This window comes from Hyperoodon ampullatus, assembly GCF_949752795.1.
Source record: "Hyperoodon ampullatus genome assembly, chromosome: 7".
In the NCBI taxonomy this organism is placed as follows: Eukaryota; Metazoa; Chordata; class Mammalia; order Artiodactyla; family Ziphiidae; genus Hyperoodon; species Hyperoodon ampullatus.
Window position 1 is genome coordinate 62158774 of NC_136920.1, and position 19173 is coordinate 62177946.

A 19173-nucleotide genomic window follows, 5' to 3' on the forward strand; every position below is an offset into this window, starting at 1 on the left:
GAATATCCCTTTTCTTAGGAAATACACACTTGAGTATTCAGGGGTAAAGGGACATGATATGTGTAACTTAGTTTAAACAGTTCAGAGAAGAATTATGCATTTGTGTGTGTATACCAGACACCCACAGAGCATGTAAACACAAATGATAAAGAGAATGGGTAAAATGTTAACAAAAGGTGATCTTGATAAAAGGTATACAGGAATTCTTTTTACTATTTTTTTTGCAACTTTAAAAAGTTTGATAGCATTTCCAAATAAAAAGTTTTAAAATGCAATGGAATTTACAAAATAGACAATCCTCAAGTTTGTCTTTATCTTCTCGTGTGTCTGGAGATACTACGTCTGCTCCTTCTTACAAAGAGAGTTCTTTACTTGTTCAATATTTAATGCTAAGACAACTGCTATCAAAGATTGTATGGGGGGAGTTCCCTGGTGGTCTTGTGGTTAGGCTTCGGAACTCTCTCACTGCTCTGGCCCGGGTTCAGTCCCTGGTCTGAGAACTGAGATCCTCAAGCCTCGTGGCGCAGCCAAAAAAAAAGAGATTATATGGGTTTCTAGCTGGATATTTTGAGTTCAGACAAAGGAAGATTTTATTAAAGAGTTTAATTTACTTTGTATGTGTGGTTTTTGGGTTTTGTTTTGTTTTGTTTTTTGGTTAGATCAGAGCTCTGTTAGCCTAGTGATTCTCAGACCTCCATGATGGATGATGCATCATGTAAGATGCATGATTCTCAGCATTTGGGTGTAGCTTTTTCACTTTTTCTCTCACTCAAGAAGGTACAGTGGAATTCAAGTGAATGAGAATGACAGTTTATTGCAATATTCTTGAATCTGGTCTGATGTCTTTTAAGTAAATTGCAAACCTCAGTACTATAATTATTATTAATAACAAATTATTTTTGACACATATCTCAAAAATGAATATAAATCTTGGTTAAGAATTAATGCAGAAGCTTGTGACATGAAGGGAGGGAATAATGGTCACACACAACAGACACAGACACAATAGGGAGCATCACCATTTGCCCCTTACGGTCCTCCCTGTGGGCCAGATCCTTTTTCATATGCATCTCACTGAACTCATTCATTTGTCCAACACATATTTGTTGAGTGCCTACTGTGCACCATGCTTGAAGTATATCAATGAACAAATGACAAAACCCCTGCCCTCATGAACTGAACGTTCTAGCTGGGAGAGAAAGACAACAAATAATAAACATAAAATATAACCAAATGATGGAATATGTTAGAAAGTGATAAACGGTATAGAAAAAAAGTAGGGCAGGTTAGGAGGGGCTGGGAATGCCAGGGAGGGTGGCTAGCAGTTCTTAATGAGGTGGGCTGCATAGGCCTCATTCAGAAGGTGATATCTGAGCAAGGACTTGAATGTGGTGAGGGAGTGAGCCATGTGGTTTTCTAGGGGAAGTGTGTTCCAGGAAGAATGAACTGCCAGTCAAAGGCCCTCAGCAGGAGGGAGCGCACCTGGTGTATCTGAGCAACAATAAAGAGTGTGGTGTGGCCGGAGTGGCATAAGTGAGACAGAGACTAATAGAAGAGGAATCCTTCCCTTTCATCACTATCACATTTTCCTAGATATTCTTTCCTTGGACTAACTCTCCCTTGGATTATTGTACTGAACAATTTTGGACAACCACACCCGCCCTGTCCCTGGCACTTTCAGGACCCTCCCTTCTGTCATTATGGGCTCTTGACTGACCATCCCCCATCATGCCCCCACCACCAGCCCTGCACATAGCCTAGGCCTCAGCAAGCCCTATCCCACAGGGGAGGAGAGTCCTGTGCCCTTGCCAGTCTGTGGGACCCGTCCTATTGTGCAGCAGCAGCGCATCTGGCACCTGTACCGAGTCATCTCTGAAAATATCAGCGAATGGAAGTGCGTGGCTTTTGCCAAGGTGCTGACACCCTCCTTGGACCCCCTGCCTGGGAGTGGAGAGTCTGCAGCGGTTGGGGTGGGGAAGGGTCTCCAGCTGCCAATGTGCCTTTCTCCCTACAGTTCAATCTGGCTATGGCCCAGGAGAAGACAGATGGCTGGCTGACAGAGGCGGCCCAGATGAGTGCAACCCTGGGGCTGCACAGCCCAGTTCTGCAGCACTGCACGCACATGCTGGAGGAGTTCCGCAGCCTCCTGCCATTGCTCACCATTCTGGGCAGCCTCCAGCTGCAGAACGTCAACCTCCAAGCCCTCCTGCGAGGTGGGTTTGGGTAGAGTCAGAAGGGAGGGGAAGGGAAGGACGTAGGGTTTGAACAACGGGACAACTAAGTTCCTTATTGCTCTTTTTGGAAACACCCTTCCTCCCCAGGTTGCCCTGGCCTTCCCTCACGGACCACAGCCTGCTTTCCCCCACAGGGACAAACATTCTTAACCTCTCACACTACCATGTGGGTCCTCTCTGCTGACTTAGGCTGGGCTGGGCTGGAGTCGTACCTCTGGACTCTGAATTGTGCTCTGGACCTTAGGTTCTGGGCCCTTGTGTCTGTGTCACGCTCTGAGACGTGCTGTCTGGGAGCTGGGCTGGGCTGGGCTGGACTCTGCCAAAGACCGAGAGTTGCTCTGACTTGTTGTCCCTCCCCCTCCAGGCTTAGGGCTAGGCGATCTCCACAACGTAGAGCTCCTAACAGTGGGCCAGCTGCTCTCTTGTCCCCTGCTGGAGTTTACAGATCGAATCAAACAGGTGGGCTCCCCCCCGCTCTGCCCACAGAGGAAAGGTGGTCCAAGCCCAGGGCCCGTTTGCTAAGCTCTAATAGAGCCAGTTAAGGCTTAGCAGCCCCTTGAGACAAGGGGGGCAGTGGGTATTGGCTTGTAGTGGGGTGGGGTTGAGATTGCTAGCCTGCCTGGAGGGTATGGGGATCTGATGGGTGGTTCCAGACACTCTGTGACGGAAAGTATGTCCCTTCCCTCCCAGGGGAAGGAAGTGGGTGGCAGCCCTGAAGTTGTGGGCACACAGGATGGCAGATGTCCCCCAACACTTACTCTGGCCCAAAAGAGCATGAGCTGACTGAGGCATTGTCTGCTCAGCTGGAGCCTTGCCAAAAGTGGGTTTCAGGGCAGCAGCCCTAGGTCACAGTGTGATGCTGGTGGCCTGTCTTTGAAGCCTGATGGTCCCACTCTCCATCTCTGAGACCTCCACTCTCCTGGGCCCTGGCCCTCGAGTCCCAGCTCCAAGGCTATCCCCTGAGCCATTAGCCAGTCCTGGTTCCTGAGACCCAACTGTTCCAGATCTGGAGGTGTGAAAACATACGGACTCATGCCCAAGAGGCCCTACTGCAGCTGCAGCGGGCCTGGGAAGCACGACAGCTGCGACTGCTCAACTTCATCCTGCACGTGCCGTGTGAGCCCCCAGCTTCCGAGTGCTCCGAGAGACAAGCGCCCCGCAGCCCCCAGTGGCAGGTAGTGGGCAAGGATAGTGGCACCTTCATCCTTTCAGGTGAGACCCAGCCCTCGTGGCCCAGTGAAAGCCCCTGCTGCTGGGGAGCGTATTCATCCCCCAAGCCCTGCCGGATCTGGCTTCTCTAGCCAGGGCCCCCTCCCCCCTGGACAGCCTGAGCCATCAGTCTCTTCTGAGACAATATCTTCCATGTAGCTCTCATACAGTCTTAATCTTCTTGGGAGCCCCCCATCCACTCCCTCCCACCCAATGCCTGGCCTCTTCAGCAAAGGTCCTCCCCTTTCTGGGTGTGCTAAGAAATTCCCCATGGTCACGTCTCTCCAGCTCTCAGTGCTCTGTCCTCTAGACTGCACCCACTCATTAATTCCTTTGTCATTCCCTCATCAAACTCACCTGCCTCTTCTGAGCCAAATGCAGGAGACTGAGATTTACAGACCGAAGTCCCGTCCCTTGCGGACTCCCAGTCCAGTGAGAGAGGGACAAGAGAATAGAGACAGGTGCATGACAGAGCACCTAACTGAGGGCAGTAGCATCTCAGAAAGAGGACCAACATCAAAGGACCGGGAGAGTTAGAGAAATCTTCCCTTCCCTTAGGCAAAGGCCTCACTGTGACTTCTGAAGGAGGAGGAGTTTGCCAAATTTGCAAGGGGAGAAGGGCATGCCACGCAGAGGGAGCAGCATATGTACGGGCACTCAAGATGGTATAATTAGGGAAGTAAAGGAGAAATTCTCTTATCCAGCCTAATTGAAACCCAACTGGCGAATTCAAAAAGTTAGTTAAACAGGGAAATCATAAAATATGCATACATGGCTTAAGGTTTTTATTTTAGCTTAAATCATATAATGTACATTTATTTACTAACCTTTTAACCTAAAGACAAGAGATTTCCTTTGATTTGCAGTCAAGTGATAGAAGCTCCTCACTGCCTTTCTTGCGTTAATACATCATCTGCTATTTCCACTTTCAGTTTCTGTAAAGTTGAGAAGTGACGTGAGGACACTTGTAAAGCTATCTGAATCTGGAACTTTTCTAGATTTTTATTATCATTTCACAATTTAAAAAAATCGACTTGCCTATATCTAATTTAATATCATGTTTTTATTAGTTTACTGAAGCCCTTCCATAGTTTCCATAGAACCAGCAACTATTTTGCCACCCATATTTCAGTGGTTAATATAAGATTAAATTCTGTAACTAAAGTTATAACTCACACAAACAGAACTCGTAAACAAGTTCGCAAACACACTCTGACTCTTGGTGAGCAGACTAGGTTCAACTAGTAGAAGAAAAAAAGTTTGTGTCTTCTAGAGAGTAGTTTGAGATCTGTGGGTTTCAGTGTACTTTGGGTATCAGTCACCCCTGCCCTTGCCCCATCCGACTGCCAGCTCAGCTCAGCTCGAGCCCACTCTTCCTTAGATTACAGCAAACCTGCAGGATTCTATCCAGGAAAGTCTTCAGCTGTTGTTCAAGATCCTGGCCACCCAGAAGTCAGGAGACTTAAACAAAATGGCTTTGGAGTGGGTGACTATCATGCACGGCCTGAGTGAGTGCAGGCCTCTAGCTGGGCTGATGGGTGGGCCCTGAGGTGAGATAGCCCAGAAGGATGGGGAGAGAGCTCGGGGGTGGGTGAGGACAGAGAGAGGACCTCCTTCAGGGCCACTTCTTGGGCTGAAGTGACCAGGTCTTTATTCACGCTGCAGGTTTTCTCTCCTTCGAGCAAGGTCCCTGGGTCCTGCTCAGCAGAGGTTTTTGGGAGTGGGGCATCCCAAGAGGGCAGGAGCAGGCTGGACCCCCTTGCAGAAGCTAGAACCCTAGTCTCCCTCCAGTGTTCCCCTGGCTGCTTCTCACAGGTGCCCTGCTGCAGGTGTGGGTGACTTTCCAGCAGAAGTGGATCTTTTTGAATAAAGTTCTGCATGAGATGAAGATCCAGTTTCCTAGTTCTGACCTGGTAGGGAAGGGGGTGTGTGGCAGGGTGGACAAGTGCTACTGGACAGTGGGGCTCAGGGCGGGAGGGGGATGCCGCCCTCACTCTTACCTTCTCTCTCACCACAGCGCTCCCGTTTCGAGGCCATGGATGAGCAGTATCGGACCCTGATGAGGGTCTCTGTAGCTGACCCCCTGGTTCTGTCACTTATAGTGCCCAGTGCCAAGCGGAGCCCTTCTTTCCAAGGCCAGCAGCTGCAACAACTGCTGCAAGCGGGCTCCGTGGAGCTGGAGGGCATCATCGTGGCTCTGGAGAGCGTGCTCTATGCCGTGTGTGCTCACTTCCCCCACCTCTTCTTCCTCAGTGGCAGTGAGCTGGTGGCCCTGCTAGCTGCCCCGCCGGAGTCCTGTGAGGCCCAGCTATGGGCACGACGCTGTTTTCCTCACGTGCATGCCGTGAGCTTCAAGTCCAGCCGAACTGATAGAAACACGGATGACTGGGAGTCAAGCCCAGGCCCACAGACTCAGGTGGAGGCACTTGCAGTGCTTGGGGCAGGTGGGGAGGAGGTGAAGCTGTCGGGGTCCCTTCCTCTGCATCCAGATCTCCCCAGGTGGCTGGCCTCCCTGGAGGAGTGTCTGCGTCTGGCCCTGGTGCACTTGCTGCAGGACTGTGTGGCTGCCCGTCTTGCTCTGGGCCCGTCCCTAGACAAGGCCTTCAGGCAGCTGCCCCAGCAGAGCCAGTCGCCCCCGCAGATGTATGTCCAGCACTGGCTGGACCTAGTCCAGGCCTTCCCGTGGCAGTGTGTGCTGGTGGCAGAGGAGGTGGTATGGCGGGCCAACACGGAGGAGGCTCTGCTTGAAGGGAAGGCCCTGGCCGCGGTCCCCATGCACGTGCGCAAGCTTGAGGTACTGGTGAATTTTTTGCGGGCCCGGAGGGCCTCTCAGGGTGAGCAGCCCCTGCCCTCTGTGCGCCAGACCAGCCTGCTCAGTGCCCTGTTGGTCATGACAGTGACTCACCGGGATATAGCACAGCTGCTGCAGGAGCACCAGGTCAGTGATCTGATAGACTTCCACTGGGCCCGCCAACTCAAGTACCGCCTGGCTTCACCCCACACCGCTCCCCAAAGCCCCCTGCAGAGTCCCAAGTCTCTCGCACCTATTGAGACTTCTCTGTCACCAGCTGCATGCTGGATAGATGTGCTGGGTCGGTCTTTCCTGTATAATTACGAGTACCTGGGTCCCAGACTGGGGTCTCTACCCAGCCTGCTTCCTGAGCGGCCGGCCCTAGTGCTGTTATTGGCCCTGGAAGAGGTGGCCTGTGGGACCCTACTGGGCCCTGATGGTGTGGGCAAGGCAGCTACAGTGAAGACGCTAGCGCAGGCCCTGGGGCGCCAGCTGGTGGTGGTGCCCTGCTTGCCTCAGATAGAGGCCCAAAGCCTGAGCAATTACCTGAATGGTGCCCTGCAGGGTGGTGCCTGGCTGCTGTTAGAAGCAGCTCAGCACTTGCCCCTTGGCTTACTCTCTGCCCTGGGCCAGCGCTTGGCCAAACTGCGCCACCTCTATGCCCCACTGTACCAGGAAGCTTCCCGAAGTACCAGCACCGTCGACCCCACCCACCCCCAGCTCCTTGGCAGTGGCTTCTTTGAGAAACATCATGTGGACATGCGCCTTGGCTATGGCTGTCTCCTGACACTGCGTGCCCTGAGCCCTGCCATGCCTGCCAACCTGCGCCAACTACTGAGGCCTGTGGCATTGACACTGCCTGACCTGCAGCAAGTGGCAGAGCTGACCCTGCTGGGTGCGGGGATACGGGATGCCTCCCGCATGGCTACCCGCCTATCCAAATTCTTCTCCCTTGAGTGTGAGCTGGTGTCTAGGCCCCTGCCCTGCCGCTTGCCCCTGCTCAAGAAGGTGCTGGAAGACATGATACAGGCTCTAAACGTTACCAAGGAGGATCCTGAGTCCGAGCAGCCCTGCAGCCTAGCCGCCATCGAGGAGGCCGCCCTACTGCATGCCCTGCTGTGCTCCCCACTGTTCAGCATCCTGGATGGGGTCCACCTGCACAACCTCCAAAAGCTGCTCTGTGGGCTCTTCCCTACCGCCAACGAGGTGCTGGCAGAGCCTATAACCCCCAGGCTGAGGAAGTCACTGCTGGTGGAGGAGTTGCAGCAAGGAGGCCTGCATCCCAGCCCTGATATTTTGGGGTCCCTGGAGCAGCTGAGTCAGGCCCTGGGCCAGGCCTCAGGTGTTTTGCTCCTGGGCCCTGCAGGTAGTGGCAAGACCACATGTTGGCGCAGCTTATTTAAGATCCAGAATCGTTTGGCAGCCATGGAGGACCCCTCAACCCAGAGCTGCCAGCCTGTGGAAATTACTCACTTGTATCCCAGTGTCCTCAGCCCCCAGGAGTTCCTGGGATGGCTGGAGGGCCCCTGCTGGCACCATGGTGTCTTCCCCAGGCTGCTTCGTGAAGCCAGTCGGTGTAAGACTGTGGGCCCAAGGGGGCAGGTGCAGGAATCAATGGGGATTCATCACTGGATAATATGTGATGGGGCTTCCAGTGCTGCTTGGCTGGACCCCATCACTTGCCTCCTGGGTGACCCCCCCCAGCTTAGCTTCCCCAGTGGTCAGCAAATAGCACGACCCCCAGGTACTTTTCTTTTGATGGAGGTGGGAGATGCAACAGACATGTCTCCCACAGTGGTGGGCCGTTGTGCCCTAGTCTGGTGCGGTGGGGAGCAGACGTGGCAGGGTATGCTGAGCGTCCTGATGGCAGCCCTGCCCCGGGAGTACCGCCTGCAGCTCTAGACTGTCACTGAACTCAACCACCTGGCAGAAGTGGTGGTGCCTGCAACACTCCGATTCCTCACCTGCCAGGGTGCCAGCTCTCTGCTGCAGGTACATGGGCAGCGGGCCGTTTGCCCAGGTGTGGCTGAAGTCACCAGCTTGGCCCGCATCTTGCGTTGTCTGCTTGACCCACACCTGCGCATAGAAGAGAAGGAGAAGGCACATATCCCAGGTGAAGGGAAGGGATGATTTGAGAGCTATGTGGCCTTGAGGATAGCTGGGATATAGCTCAAGCCTGTGGCCCAGGTTCTTAAGTGGACTTGGGCCTCAGGACTGAAAGTGAGAAGTAATAGCCAACCTCTACTCTCTTCCCCCACCTCCCTCCCCTTTTTCCTCCTGGGGCTCTGATTCTGGCCATGGTGACCTTTGCAGAGGACCTCAGCTATAGTGATCCTGTGGCCCGAAGCTTCAAGTCCTTGAAAAGCAGCTCTCTGCACCGGTACCAGGTTGACAGTGACGCTGTGCCTAGTAAGCGCAGGGAGCACTTGCTGGCTGTCAGCAGCTTTCTTTTTGCTTTGATCTGGGGCTTTGGAGCCCACCTTCCCTCCAGGTATCTATAGGGATGGGGGATGGGGGATGCAGAGGGCTGAGATGGAATGAGTGGCCCATGGGAGTCAAAACCCAGGTGACATTGTTGGGGGAGGGTGGAGTGTGTGTGTATCACAAATGGAACTGTTGTAACTGTCTGACACTTTTGCCTGTGTGTCCATCTGAGCAGGCTCTGGCCCCTCTTTGATACCTTCCTGAGGGATTCTATTAGTTGCCTCTCCAACTACCCTGAGCTACCAGCCTCAGCCTTGGTGTTTGATCTACATGTATGCCCTGAAGATGGGACGCTGGCCCCCTTCACTGGCCAATATCTGGGCAACCGCATCAAGGGAACTCAGGGCACCTTCAACCCTTCTCCTCAGGTGTGAGGACAGTGGGGCGGTAGCTGGGGTTGGGGCTCAAAGAGATATCCTGGGGCGGTCCATGTCCTAGGCCTACCTGCTCCCGTTCCTTGAAATGTTTTCACAGTCTCCAGAATGCATGCAGTGTTCTGCAAATACAGCTTTAATACAAGATTCCTAGACCTTTACTTTCGGCTAGATTACTGTGCTAACCTGGAGCTGCCACAGTAAGCCCTGCTCCTGTCCTGTAGACCGAACGGCTCTTGTACGTGGTGGACCTGCTTCTGTCAGAGGGACACCCGGTGCTGCTGGCTGGAGAGGCAGCCTCGGGGAAGTCAGCCTTTGTGGAGGTGCTAGTGGAGCCGCAGCACCCTTACACGTCCAGCCCCATCCACCCTGCCGTCAGTCCCACCCACCTTTGCCTCCTGCTGAGCCCGGGGGTCCAGGGCCAATCACAAGCCAGCCTGTGGCCTGGGCGGCACGTGGATTCCAAAGGCGTTCTCCTCTTCCTGCTGGAAGATCTGCACCTGGCTGCTTCCGGTGAGGAGCGGGGAGGAGGGAAGGAGTCACTGTCGTCTCTTGAGACTGGAAAAGCCCTAGCAATATTCGACTCTCAAACATACACCTACAGACCAAACTTCAGTGTTCCATTCTTAATATCTTCTCAGTCTACGTACGCTCCCTGAATAATCCTGTCCTTTGCATGGCCTCATCCACCATCTCTGTGCTCTGACTGCTAAATCTCCATCTCCAAGATCCTCTTCTAAGCACCAGATCTGTTTATCTAATAGTCTGCTATATATCTCTACCTTGTTGTCCCATTGACACCACAGATCCAACTCTGAACTCATCATCCTCCCCCAAAACCCTGCTCTCATGTGCCCTCTCAGGACCTGGTACCACCATCCATCCAGTCACTGTAGCCAGAAATCTTGTTGACATCTTCCCCTCCCTCACCAATATCCAGTCACCATGTGTCTTAATTTTGCCTCCTAAGTATCTCTCAAACCTCTCCACCTATTTCCATTCTATCTTCCCTGGTTCAGGCAGTCATTACCGGGAACTCTGGCAAATGCTCTTCAAGGTTTCTTGTGATGAGTCTTTCTTCTCTAGATTTTTATCCTCTGTGTCTTTTCAAATTATGGTTTTCTCCAGGTATATGCCCATGAGTGGGATTGCTGGATCATGTGGTAGCTCTATTTTTAGTTTTTTAAAGAGCCTCAATATGGTGGTGGACTTTAAACCAACCATATCAGTAACTACATTAAATGTAAATGGACTAACACTCTAAATAAAAGGACAGCCTTGTTAGACTAGATGAAAAAGTAAGAAGTAGCTATATGCTATCTAAGAGATATACTTTAAAAACACAGATAGATGTTTTTAAAGGCAAAATATTTACCATACAAATAGTATGCATAAGAAAGTTGTGTGGCTATAATAATACAAAAGTCCTTCAAGACAAAGTGTATTATAGAGAACTGGAGATCTCATAATCAAAAGATTCAATTAATCAGAAAGACATAAAAGTCAAAAATGTGTATGCACCTAAAACAGAGCTTCAAAATATGTGAAGAAAAAAAAACGGATAGAAATGAGGGAGAAATAAAGAGTCCAAAATCATAGTAAGGGGCCTTCCCTGGTGGCTCAGTGGTTAAGAATCCGCCTGCCAATGCAGAGGACACGGGTTCAATCCCTGGTCTGGGAAGATCTCACATGCCGTGGAGCAACTAAGCCCATGCAACATAACTACTGAGCCTGCACTCCAGAGCCCGCAAGCCACAACTACTGAAGCCCGTGCTGCCTAGAGCCCGTGCTCCGCAACAAGAGAAGCCACCACAATGAGAAGCCCATTCTCTGCAACGAAGAGCAGCCCCCTCTCGCCACAACTAGAGAAAGCCCACGTGCAGCAACAAAGACCCAACACAGACAAAAATAAATAAATAAATAAATAAATATTTTTTAAAAAGTAATGCTTCAAAATCGTAGGAGATTTAACACTCCTCTCTTAATAATTTATAGAACAAGGATAGAGAAAATAAGGATATAGATCTGAATAACACTATCAACCATATTGACATTTAGAGAACATTATACCCACTAGCTGCAAAATGCACTTTCTTTTCAAGTGCACATGGAACATCCACCAAGACAGACCATATGCATAAAATAAGTCTCAATAAATTTCAAAGGATTAAAATTTACAGAATATTTTCTCTGACTGTAACAATAAAAACCAGTAATAATAAGATACCTAGAAAATCTCCAATTCTTTGAAATTAAACAACACACTTCTAAATAACTCATGCATCAAAGAAGAAACTCCAAGGGAAATCAGAAAATATTTTGAACTGAAAAATAATGAAAACACAACACATCAAAATTTGCAGGATGTATCTAAAGCAGTGCTCAGAGAGTTTATAGCTTTAAATGCCTATATTAGAAAAGAAGAAAAATTTGGAATCAGTGATCTGTATTTTCAGCTTAAGAACCTAGAAAAAGAAGAGCAAGTTAAGCCCAAGGTAATTAGAAGGAGATAAATAATAAAGATCAATGAAACGGAATAGAGCACAAAGAGTAGAAAATATCAGTAAAGCCAAAATTTGAAAAAGATAAATAAAATGAATCCCCAAGGAACACAAATCAAGAAATAAAATGAGAAAATATAAATTATCAACATCAGGAATGAAAGAGGTTTTATTTTAAAGATGTTAAAAAGGAGAACAAGGGAATATTGAGAAAAACTTTATACTAATAAATTTAGCAATTTAGATGAAATGGACAGATGCCTTGATAAACACAACTTATCAAAGTCTGACTCGAGAGGAAAAAGAATAGAAAATGAATAGCCCTATGCGTCTATTAAAAATTTGAATTCATAATAATAAACATCCCCAGTCTCAGAAGGTTACACAGTTAAATTGTATCCAATATTTAAGAAAAAAATGGAAACTTACACACACTTTTTCAGAAAATTGAATAAATGCTTTTCAACTCATTTTATAAGGCCACCATAACCCTAATACCAAGTTCTGAAAAGATATTTCAAGAAAATAAATTATAGACCATGATATTTCATAAATATTAATGCAAAAATAAATCCTCAGGAACTTCCCTGGTAGTGCTGTCATTAAGAATACACCTGCTAATGCAGGGTACATGGATTTGAGCCCTAGTCAGGGAAGATCCCACATGCCGTGGAGCAACTAAGCCCGTGCACCACAACTATTCAGCTTGCGCTCTAGAGCCTGCAGGCCACAACTACTGAGCCTGCGTGCCACAACTACTGAAGCCCATGCGCCTAGAGCCTGGAATCCTCAACAAGAAAAGCCACCGCAATGAGAAGCCCGTACACTGCAACAAAGAGTAGCCCCCACTTGCCGCAACTAGAGAAAGCCCACGTGCAGCAATGAAGACCCAATGCAGACAAAAATAAATAAATAAATAAATTTATTTTAAAAAATCCTCAATGAAATATTAAGTAAAATTCAGCAACATATAAAAAGAACAACACATTATGATCAAGTAGGGTATATCCCAAGAATGCAAAGTTGACTCAACATTCAAAAATCAATCAATGTAATTCGTGACATTAACGGAATAAAGGAGAAAAAGTGTAACATCACCTCAATAGATAAAGAAAATGCATTTGATAAAATTCAACACTATTGGGAATTCCCTGGTGGTCCAGTGGTTAGGACTCCATGCTTCCATTGCAGGAGGCATGGGTTTGATCCCTGGTTGGGAAACTAAGATCCTGCGTGTTGCGGTGCAGCCAAAAAAAAAAAAAAAGATCAACACTATTTATGGTAACTCCCAGCAAACTGGGAAAAGAAGGGAACTTTCTCAATTTGGTGAAGGGCATCTATTAAAATCTACAGCTAATACATACTTAATTGTGAAATATTGAACACTTTCTCCATAAGATCAGTCACAAGCAAGAATGTCCACTCTCACTGCTTCTATTCAATAGTGCACCAGAGACCCACATCAGTGCAATAAGAAAAAGAAATAAAAGCCTTTAAAATTGGAAAAGACAAAGTAATACTGTCTCTACTAGCATATAACATGATTTACTACATGGAGAGTCCTAAGGAATCTATCAAAAAAAAAAAACTACAAAACTATTAGAATAAATAAGTGAATTTAACAGGGTCACAGCATACAAAGTAAATCTGTTGAATCATTATTATTTCTATATCCTAATTACAAACAATTGGAAATCAAAAATTTTAAATATCATTTAAAATATCATCTAAAAGCTTAAAGTATTTAGGAATAAACTTAGTGAAAGATATACACTGAAAATTGCTACATATTGCTGAGATAAAGGAGATTTAAGTAAATGAAGAGCTATACCATGTTCATAGATCAGAAGAGTCAACATTGTTAAGGTGCTCATTCTCCCCAAATTGATCTATAGATTAACTGTAATCCCAGTCTAAATCTGGGCAGGCTTTTTTTTTTTTTTTTTAGGAATTGACAGACTCATTCTGAGACTTATATGGAAATGCTAAAGACCTAGAAGGGCCAAAACGACTTTGAAAAAGAAGAACAAAGTTGGAGGGCTTACACTAGTGATTTCAAGACTTGCTATATACAGTTAGAGTAATCAAGAAAGTGTAATATTGGTATAAGGACATGGATACAGCTTAAAGGAACAGATATACAATCATTTGGTTTTCAACAAGTGTGCCAAGATAATTCAATGGGGGAAAGGATAGTCTTTTCAGTGAATGGGGCAGAAACAACTGTATGTCTGTGTGGGGGGAAAAAAAATGAACCTTGAATCCTACCTCACAACATCCACAAAAATCAATTATAAATGGATTATAGACCTAAATGCAAAAGCTAAAACTATAAAACTTAAAAATTATTGGAGGGGCTTTCCTGGTGGCGCAGTAGTTGAGAGTCTGCCTGCCGATGCAGGGGACACGGGTTCGTGCCCCGGTCCGGGAGGGTCCCACATGCCGCGGAGCAGCTGGGCCCGTGAGCCATGGCCGCTGAGCCTGCACGTCCGGAGCCTGTGCTCTGCAATGGGAGAGGCCACAACAGTGAGAGGCCTGCGTACCGCAAAAAAAAAAAAAAAAAAAAAAAAATTGGAGAATAATCTGTGTGAACTTGGTTAGAAGCAGTGATTTCTTAAGATACAAAAATTGTATTTTACCAAAATTAAAAACCTATGTCCTTCAAGATACTGTTAAGAAAATGAAAAAATAAGCCATAGAAAAAATTCATGATACATATATCTGACAAAGGACTTATACCTAGAATACATAAAAAGCTCTTATAACTCAGTAAGAAAAATTTCATTTAAAAAATGGAGAAAAGACTTGAATAGACACTTCACAAAAGAAAAATATATGAGTGGCCAATAGCACATGAAAAGGCACTTGATATTATTAGGCATCAGTGAACTGGAAATTAAAACCACTGTGGGACAGTACTTCACACCTAGAAAGATTATAATTAGAAAAACTGATAATAATTGTGAAATGTGGAGAAAGTGAAACCCTCACACTTTGCTGGTAGGAGTGTAAGATGATACAACCACTATGAAAAAAAAAAGTGTGACAGTTCTTACAAATTAAATGTATGCTTACTATATGACCCAGCTGTTCTGCTCATAGGTATTTACCCAAGTGAAATGAAAGCACATGTATGTTCTCAAATAAATTTATACATGAATGTTCATAGCAGCATTATTCTGAATAGTCAAAACCTGAAAACAACGTAAAAGTCCATCAATGTGTCAGTGGATCTACAAATTGTGACATTTTCATAATGGAACATCACTCAGCAATGAAATAGAACAAACTACTGATACAAGCCAAACATGGATGAATCTCAAAATCATGCTGAGTGAAAGAAGCCAGACATGGTAAACTACATACCGTATGATTCCCTTATATGAAGTTCTAGAACAGGCAAAGCTAATCCATAGTGACAGAAATCAGATCAGATAGAAATTCCTGGGACAGTGTGAAAGGGGATAGACTGTGACGGGGCATGAGGGAACTTTCTGGGGCAATGAAAGTGTCCTAAGTATCACTGGGGTGGTGGTTACACAGGCATACACATTTGCCAAAACTCACTGAACTATTTAAAATATGTACATTTTATTTTATATAAATAATTTCTTAATAAAGTTGACTTTATAAAAGTGTGCATGAGATATAACTTCACTATGTTTGACTGTGATGATTGCACTTTTCCCTCTATTGTGGTCAGATCATGTTTCCACCAGTCTCAGTTTCCAAACCTTCCTACTCGTTAACCTTCAGTTAAGGAATATGTAATTGGTCTTAGAGGTAGGATTTGGGGCAGAAGAGGGGAAAAAATCACTCACTCTTAAAGAGAGCGCGAGGGAGAGAGGAGAACTTACTCAGACAAGACCAAGTCCCAACACACCAGATGCACAAAATTCCTTAGAACCCCGTGTGTGCCAGGAGCAGACCCAGTGAGGCAGGGAGAGGAGGAGTGGGGTGACGCCGTCGTGCGGACTTACGCCTGTTCTCTCTGTTATTCTTCACGGCCCACAGACCCAGAGAAGAGCTGTCAGCCAGAGTTGGAGACTCTGCGCCAGGCCATAGACGGCACCGTGTATGCCCACAGCACCTTGGAAGTGCAGACGCTGCAGCCTATAGTCAACTTCCTCGCCACTGCCACAGTGCCAGGCTTCTGCGAGCTCCCGCTGTGCCCACGCCTCTCTCGGCTCTTCACTGTGCTGGCCCTGGGCAGCGTGACCCTGGCCACGCTGCTGAGCAGGCATGTGCCCAGCATCCAGGCCTGGCTCGAAAGCTTCCCCTCTGTGGAGCGGGAGAGTGTTCTAGCAAGAGCCCTGGTCCAGGCCTCCGTGGAGGCCTGGGAGGCGGTGGGCAACTGCTTTGTGCCCTCACCCCTCCGCCCACACTACCGCTTCTCCCTGCACTCTGTGAGCCAGCTGCTGGGCAGCTTGCAGCTGCTGCCCATCAGGGTGGACTCCCAGGGTTTTGTGGATTGTCCCAACCACCAGGAGCACCTGCGCCAGGTGTCCGGCCTACATGGCACCCGCCTGGCAGTCATGATGGCCACGCGCAACATAGTGCGTCTTTGGTTACATGAGGCACAGAGAACCTTTTGTGACCGGCTGGACAGCCCCGGGGAATGCTCCTTCTGTGCCAACCTGCTCCTAGAGGTAGCTCAGAATGTTTTCTGCTGTGGGCCAGCGCCCCCGAGCTTGGGCAAGGGCTATGAGGAGGACGAGGAGGAAGAGCAGGTGCCTGAAGTGGAATCCGAAGGGGAGCTGGCCCAGTGGGAGGACTTGAGCAACAGCGGCAGTGAGACCGAGGAGGACGAGGACCCGTACGGCCTTCAGGTCTGCACAGGCTCACTGTCCAATGATTCAGCACCGTCCAGAGCACCAGTAAAGAGGGTGGCCACAGGGAGCTTAAGTCAGGAGATAAGCCAGGAGGAAGGCACAAGGACCTCCAGCTACAAACTCCAGCTGAATAATAGAGCCAAGAACTGGTGGCAGAAGACAACCCAGGTAGACGTGATATCCCCCCTGTTGCTCCCAGTGCTACTGCTCTGTCCCCAGGAAAAGCCCTCAGACCTGGTCTTCAGTCAGGAACTGACACTACGGTCCAACTCGGAGAGCTCCAACTTGTACCTGGAACGGCAGTGGGTGAGCCTGGAGGAGCGGCTGGCCACATCAGCTGCTCAGCTGAAGCTGAGCCCCTACCTGGCCCGGTGCCGCTCGATGGCCCAGCATGTGGCCCGCCTGGTCCGGGTGCTAGCCAGGCCCAGGCAGCATGGCCTCCTGCTCTCGGGGCTCAGGGGACTGGCCGCCGTACTGCCGTCACTCTGGCTGCTAGCATTTGTCAGGCCCGCCTCTTCCATCTGCCATGTGGATCAGAGGAGGCCATTCTCCAGTGTCTACGGGATGCCAGCTGGCATGCTGGCATGTTAGGCCAGCCAGTGGCCCTGCTGGTGCCCAAGGGTGTGGATCTCATTACCCTTCATCGCCTGCTGGCCCTGGCAACCTCAGGCAGGTTCCCTGACCAGTACACAGAGGCAGATCTGGACAATATTGAAGAACATCTCCCCAGGGACAACCTTAGTGTCAAGCAGAACGTCAAGAAGGAAATGCTGTTGCAGAGGTGAGGCCAAGAACCCCAAGCTAGGGGCTGCTCTGCTCTTGCCCCACCCTGGCCAAAGGCCAAAATCCCCCACAAAACCTAAGGGCTGCTGTGAGGGCACAGAAGAGCAGGGCTGAGGCGTCATGTTGGGATGGGGGCCTAGATGGGCAAACAGGGATAAAGGGGAGGACGGTATCTGAGCTCCTGCCCCACAGGTTCTACCAGCAGGTGTGCGGCCACCTGCACATGTTCATCCTGATGGGAGATGACCAGGCCCACAACCAGCTGCCTTCCACCCTTTTCCTGAGGCTCCTTCAACTGGCCATCGCCAGCACCGACTGCTATGAACCCTGGGACCAAGATTCCCTGGTCGGTGTGGCCCAGCACCATCTGGAGGGTGCTCAGAGCCCACCCCTTGATGATGGTGAGCCCTTTTTACCTGTCCTTGCCACTCATCTTGACCAGGTTCTAAAGAGGATTATTACTTAGGTCAGTCTCTCTCTCTAGAACCTAGTTGAGCCCCCTTCACCTTTTCTGCCCTCCTTCCTGAGCCAGGAGAGGGTCTCTGTCATTTCTTCCCCTATGAACTCACAAGTCCAGGCTAAAGCCATGCCTGTTGCAGAATTCTTGAAGTGCCCAGACCTTCAGGCCTCAATTCCCAGTGTGGCCAAATCCATGGCTCTCATCCACCTTTCGGCTGCCAGCTACCACGAGCACCTGTGCCCGGAATTGCCTCTCGTCACCCCCAAGACCTTCCTGGACTTCCTGGACAACTTTGTGCTGCTGCAGCAACAGATGACCCTGCAGATTAAGAACAAGGCCCAGCGGTGAGTGGCCCCATTCCCTCCCCCGTACCTCCTTCTGCTCCCTCAGGTCCACTCACTGGCACACTGTGTCTTCAGGATCCAGGATGCCCTGGGAAATCTGAGGATGCTGATTGAGCAGCATAGTGCCCACGCCAACCTGGTCGTTAGCTTGAAGCAGCAGCTGAAAGACTCCCGCAAGGTAAAGGTGAGAGGATTTTGAGGCATGCACAGTAGGGTCAAAGCAGGAGCCCAAATGGGTACTTTGGAGGAACCATACAGACTGAACCTTAGCTCTTGTCTCCTGAGAGTCCCCCTTTCCCCAGGGGATCTCTCTAATTCCTGCCACCTCCTCCTTTAGAGCTCAGGCTCAAAGTTCCCCATGGCGCAGTTGAGATCGGGCTGGTTCCTCTAAATACGTGAAACCCAAGTGTCTGCTTCTTGTTGTCCCTAGTACCTTGACTGTGTGGATTTCAGTATGCTCCCCAAGCTCTCCAGAGATTCCCATTGGGGATGGGGCAGGATTACATCCTCATGGTCCCCTCTCACTGTAATCCTCTTCTCCTGGATTTTCTATCACTGCTAGTTGGGACACCTCCTGTAGCTGTCCTCTCTTCCCATGCTGCTTTGTCCCTGCACGGCTTCCTTCCACAAAAGCACCAAATACCCAAATATATACACTGTATATATAAAAATATACACTGTTATGTACAGCGGATGGGAGATGGCTGTGGGGGCCATTTACATTCTAGAACAGAACCAGAAATAGATTAAATGGCATACTAGACCTCAGTGTCCTGAATTTTTCTCTGTCACCTTCCTCTACAGGGCATTTGCTAGTGACAGACTTTTCTCTCCTCCTCCCATCTCCACAATACTGTTCCGCAATGCTATTCAGCCACCCCACTTTTCCTTTAGAGCTCCCCAAATACAGTGCTCATGTAATAAGAGATTTTTCTTTCTAGTCCAAACCCTAAATCGTGTTGCTTTCTTATACAGAGCAATTTTCTTCTTTGAATAAACAAACCGCTCATATCTAGCTAAAACTGGTAGCAATGGGGTCATCACACTTTCTATAGTCAAACACTCTTAGTTAATAGTGTTTTCCTAAAATAAAGAGACTTTTTTCTTTTGTTTTGTTTTCAATAAGAGAAATTCTGAAATTGCATTTTCTTTTTCCTTCCT

The 19173-nt window shown here is 48.6% G+C and overlaps 1 protein-coding gene across 1 annotated transcript in view; it reads left to right on the forward strand.

Annotated features, from left to right (window-relative positions):
- The window catches only part of DNHD1 (dynein heavy chain domain 1), a gene marked incomplete at both ends in the record, with an annotated part of 65109 nt that overhangs the window by 32971 nt on the left and 12965 nt on the right, over positions 1-19173 (forward strand). Inside the window, 17 exon segments of the mRNA XM_079707807.1 lie at positions 1786-1913; positions 2015-2213; positions 2599-2693; positions 3239-3446; positions 4825-4832; positions 4834-4951; positions 5259-5356; positions 5461-8133; positions 8137-8347; positions 8548-8725; positions 8894-9086; positions 9317-9605; positions 15608-16879; positions 16882-17206; positions 17401-17609; positions 17808-18012; positions 18088-18190. Coding sequence (XP_079563933.1) covers positions 1786-1913; positions 2015-2213; positions 2599-2693; positions 3239-3446; positions 4825-4832; positions 4834-4951; positions 5259-5356; positions 5461-8133; positions 8137-8347; positions 8548-8725; positions 8894-9086; positions 9317-9605; positions 15608-16879; positions 16882-17206; positions 17401-17609; positions 17808-18012; positions 18088-18190 — 6512 coding nt within the window.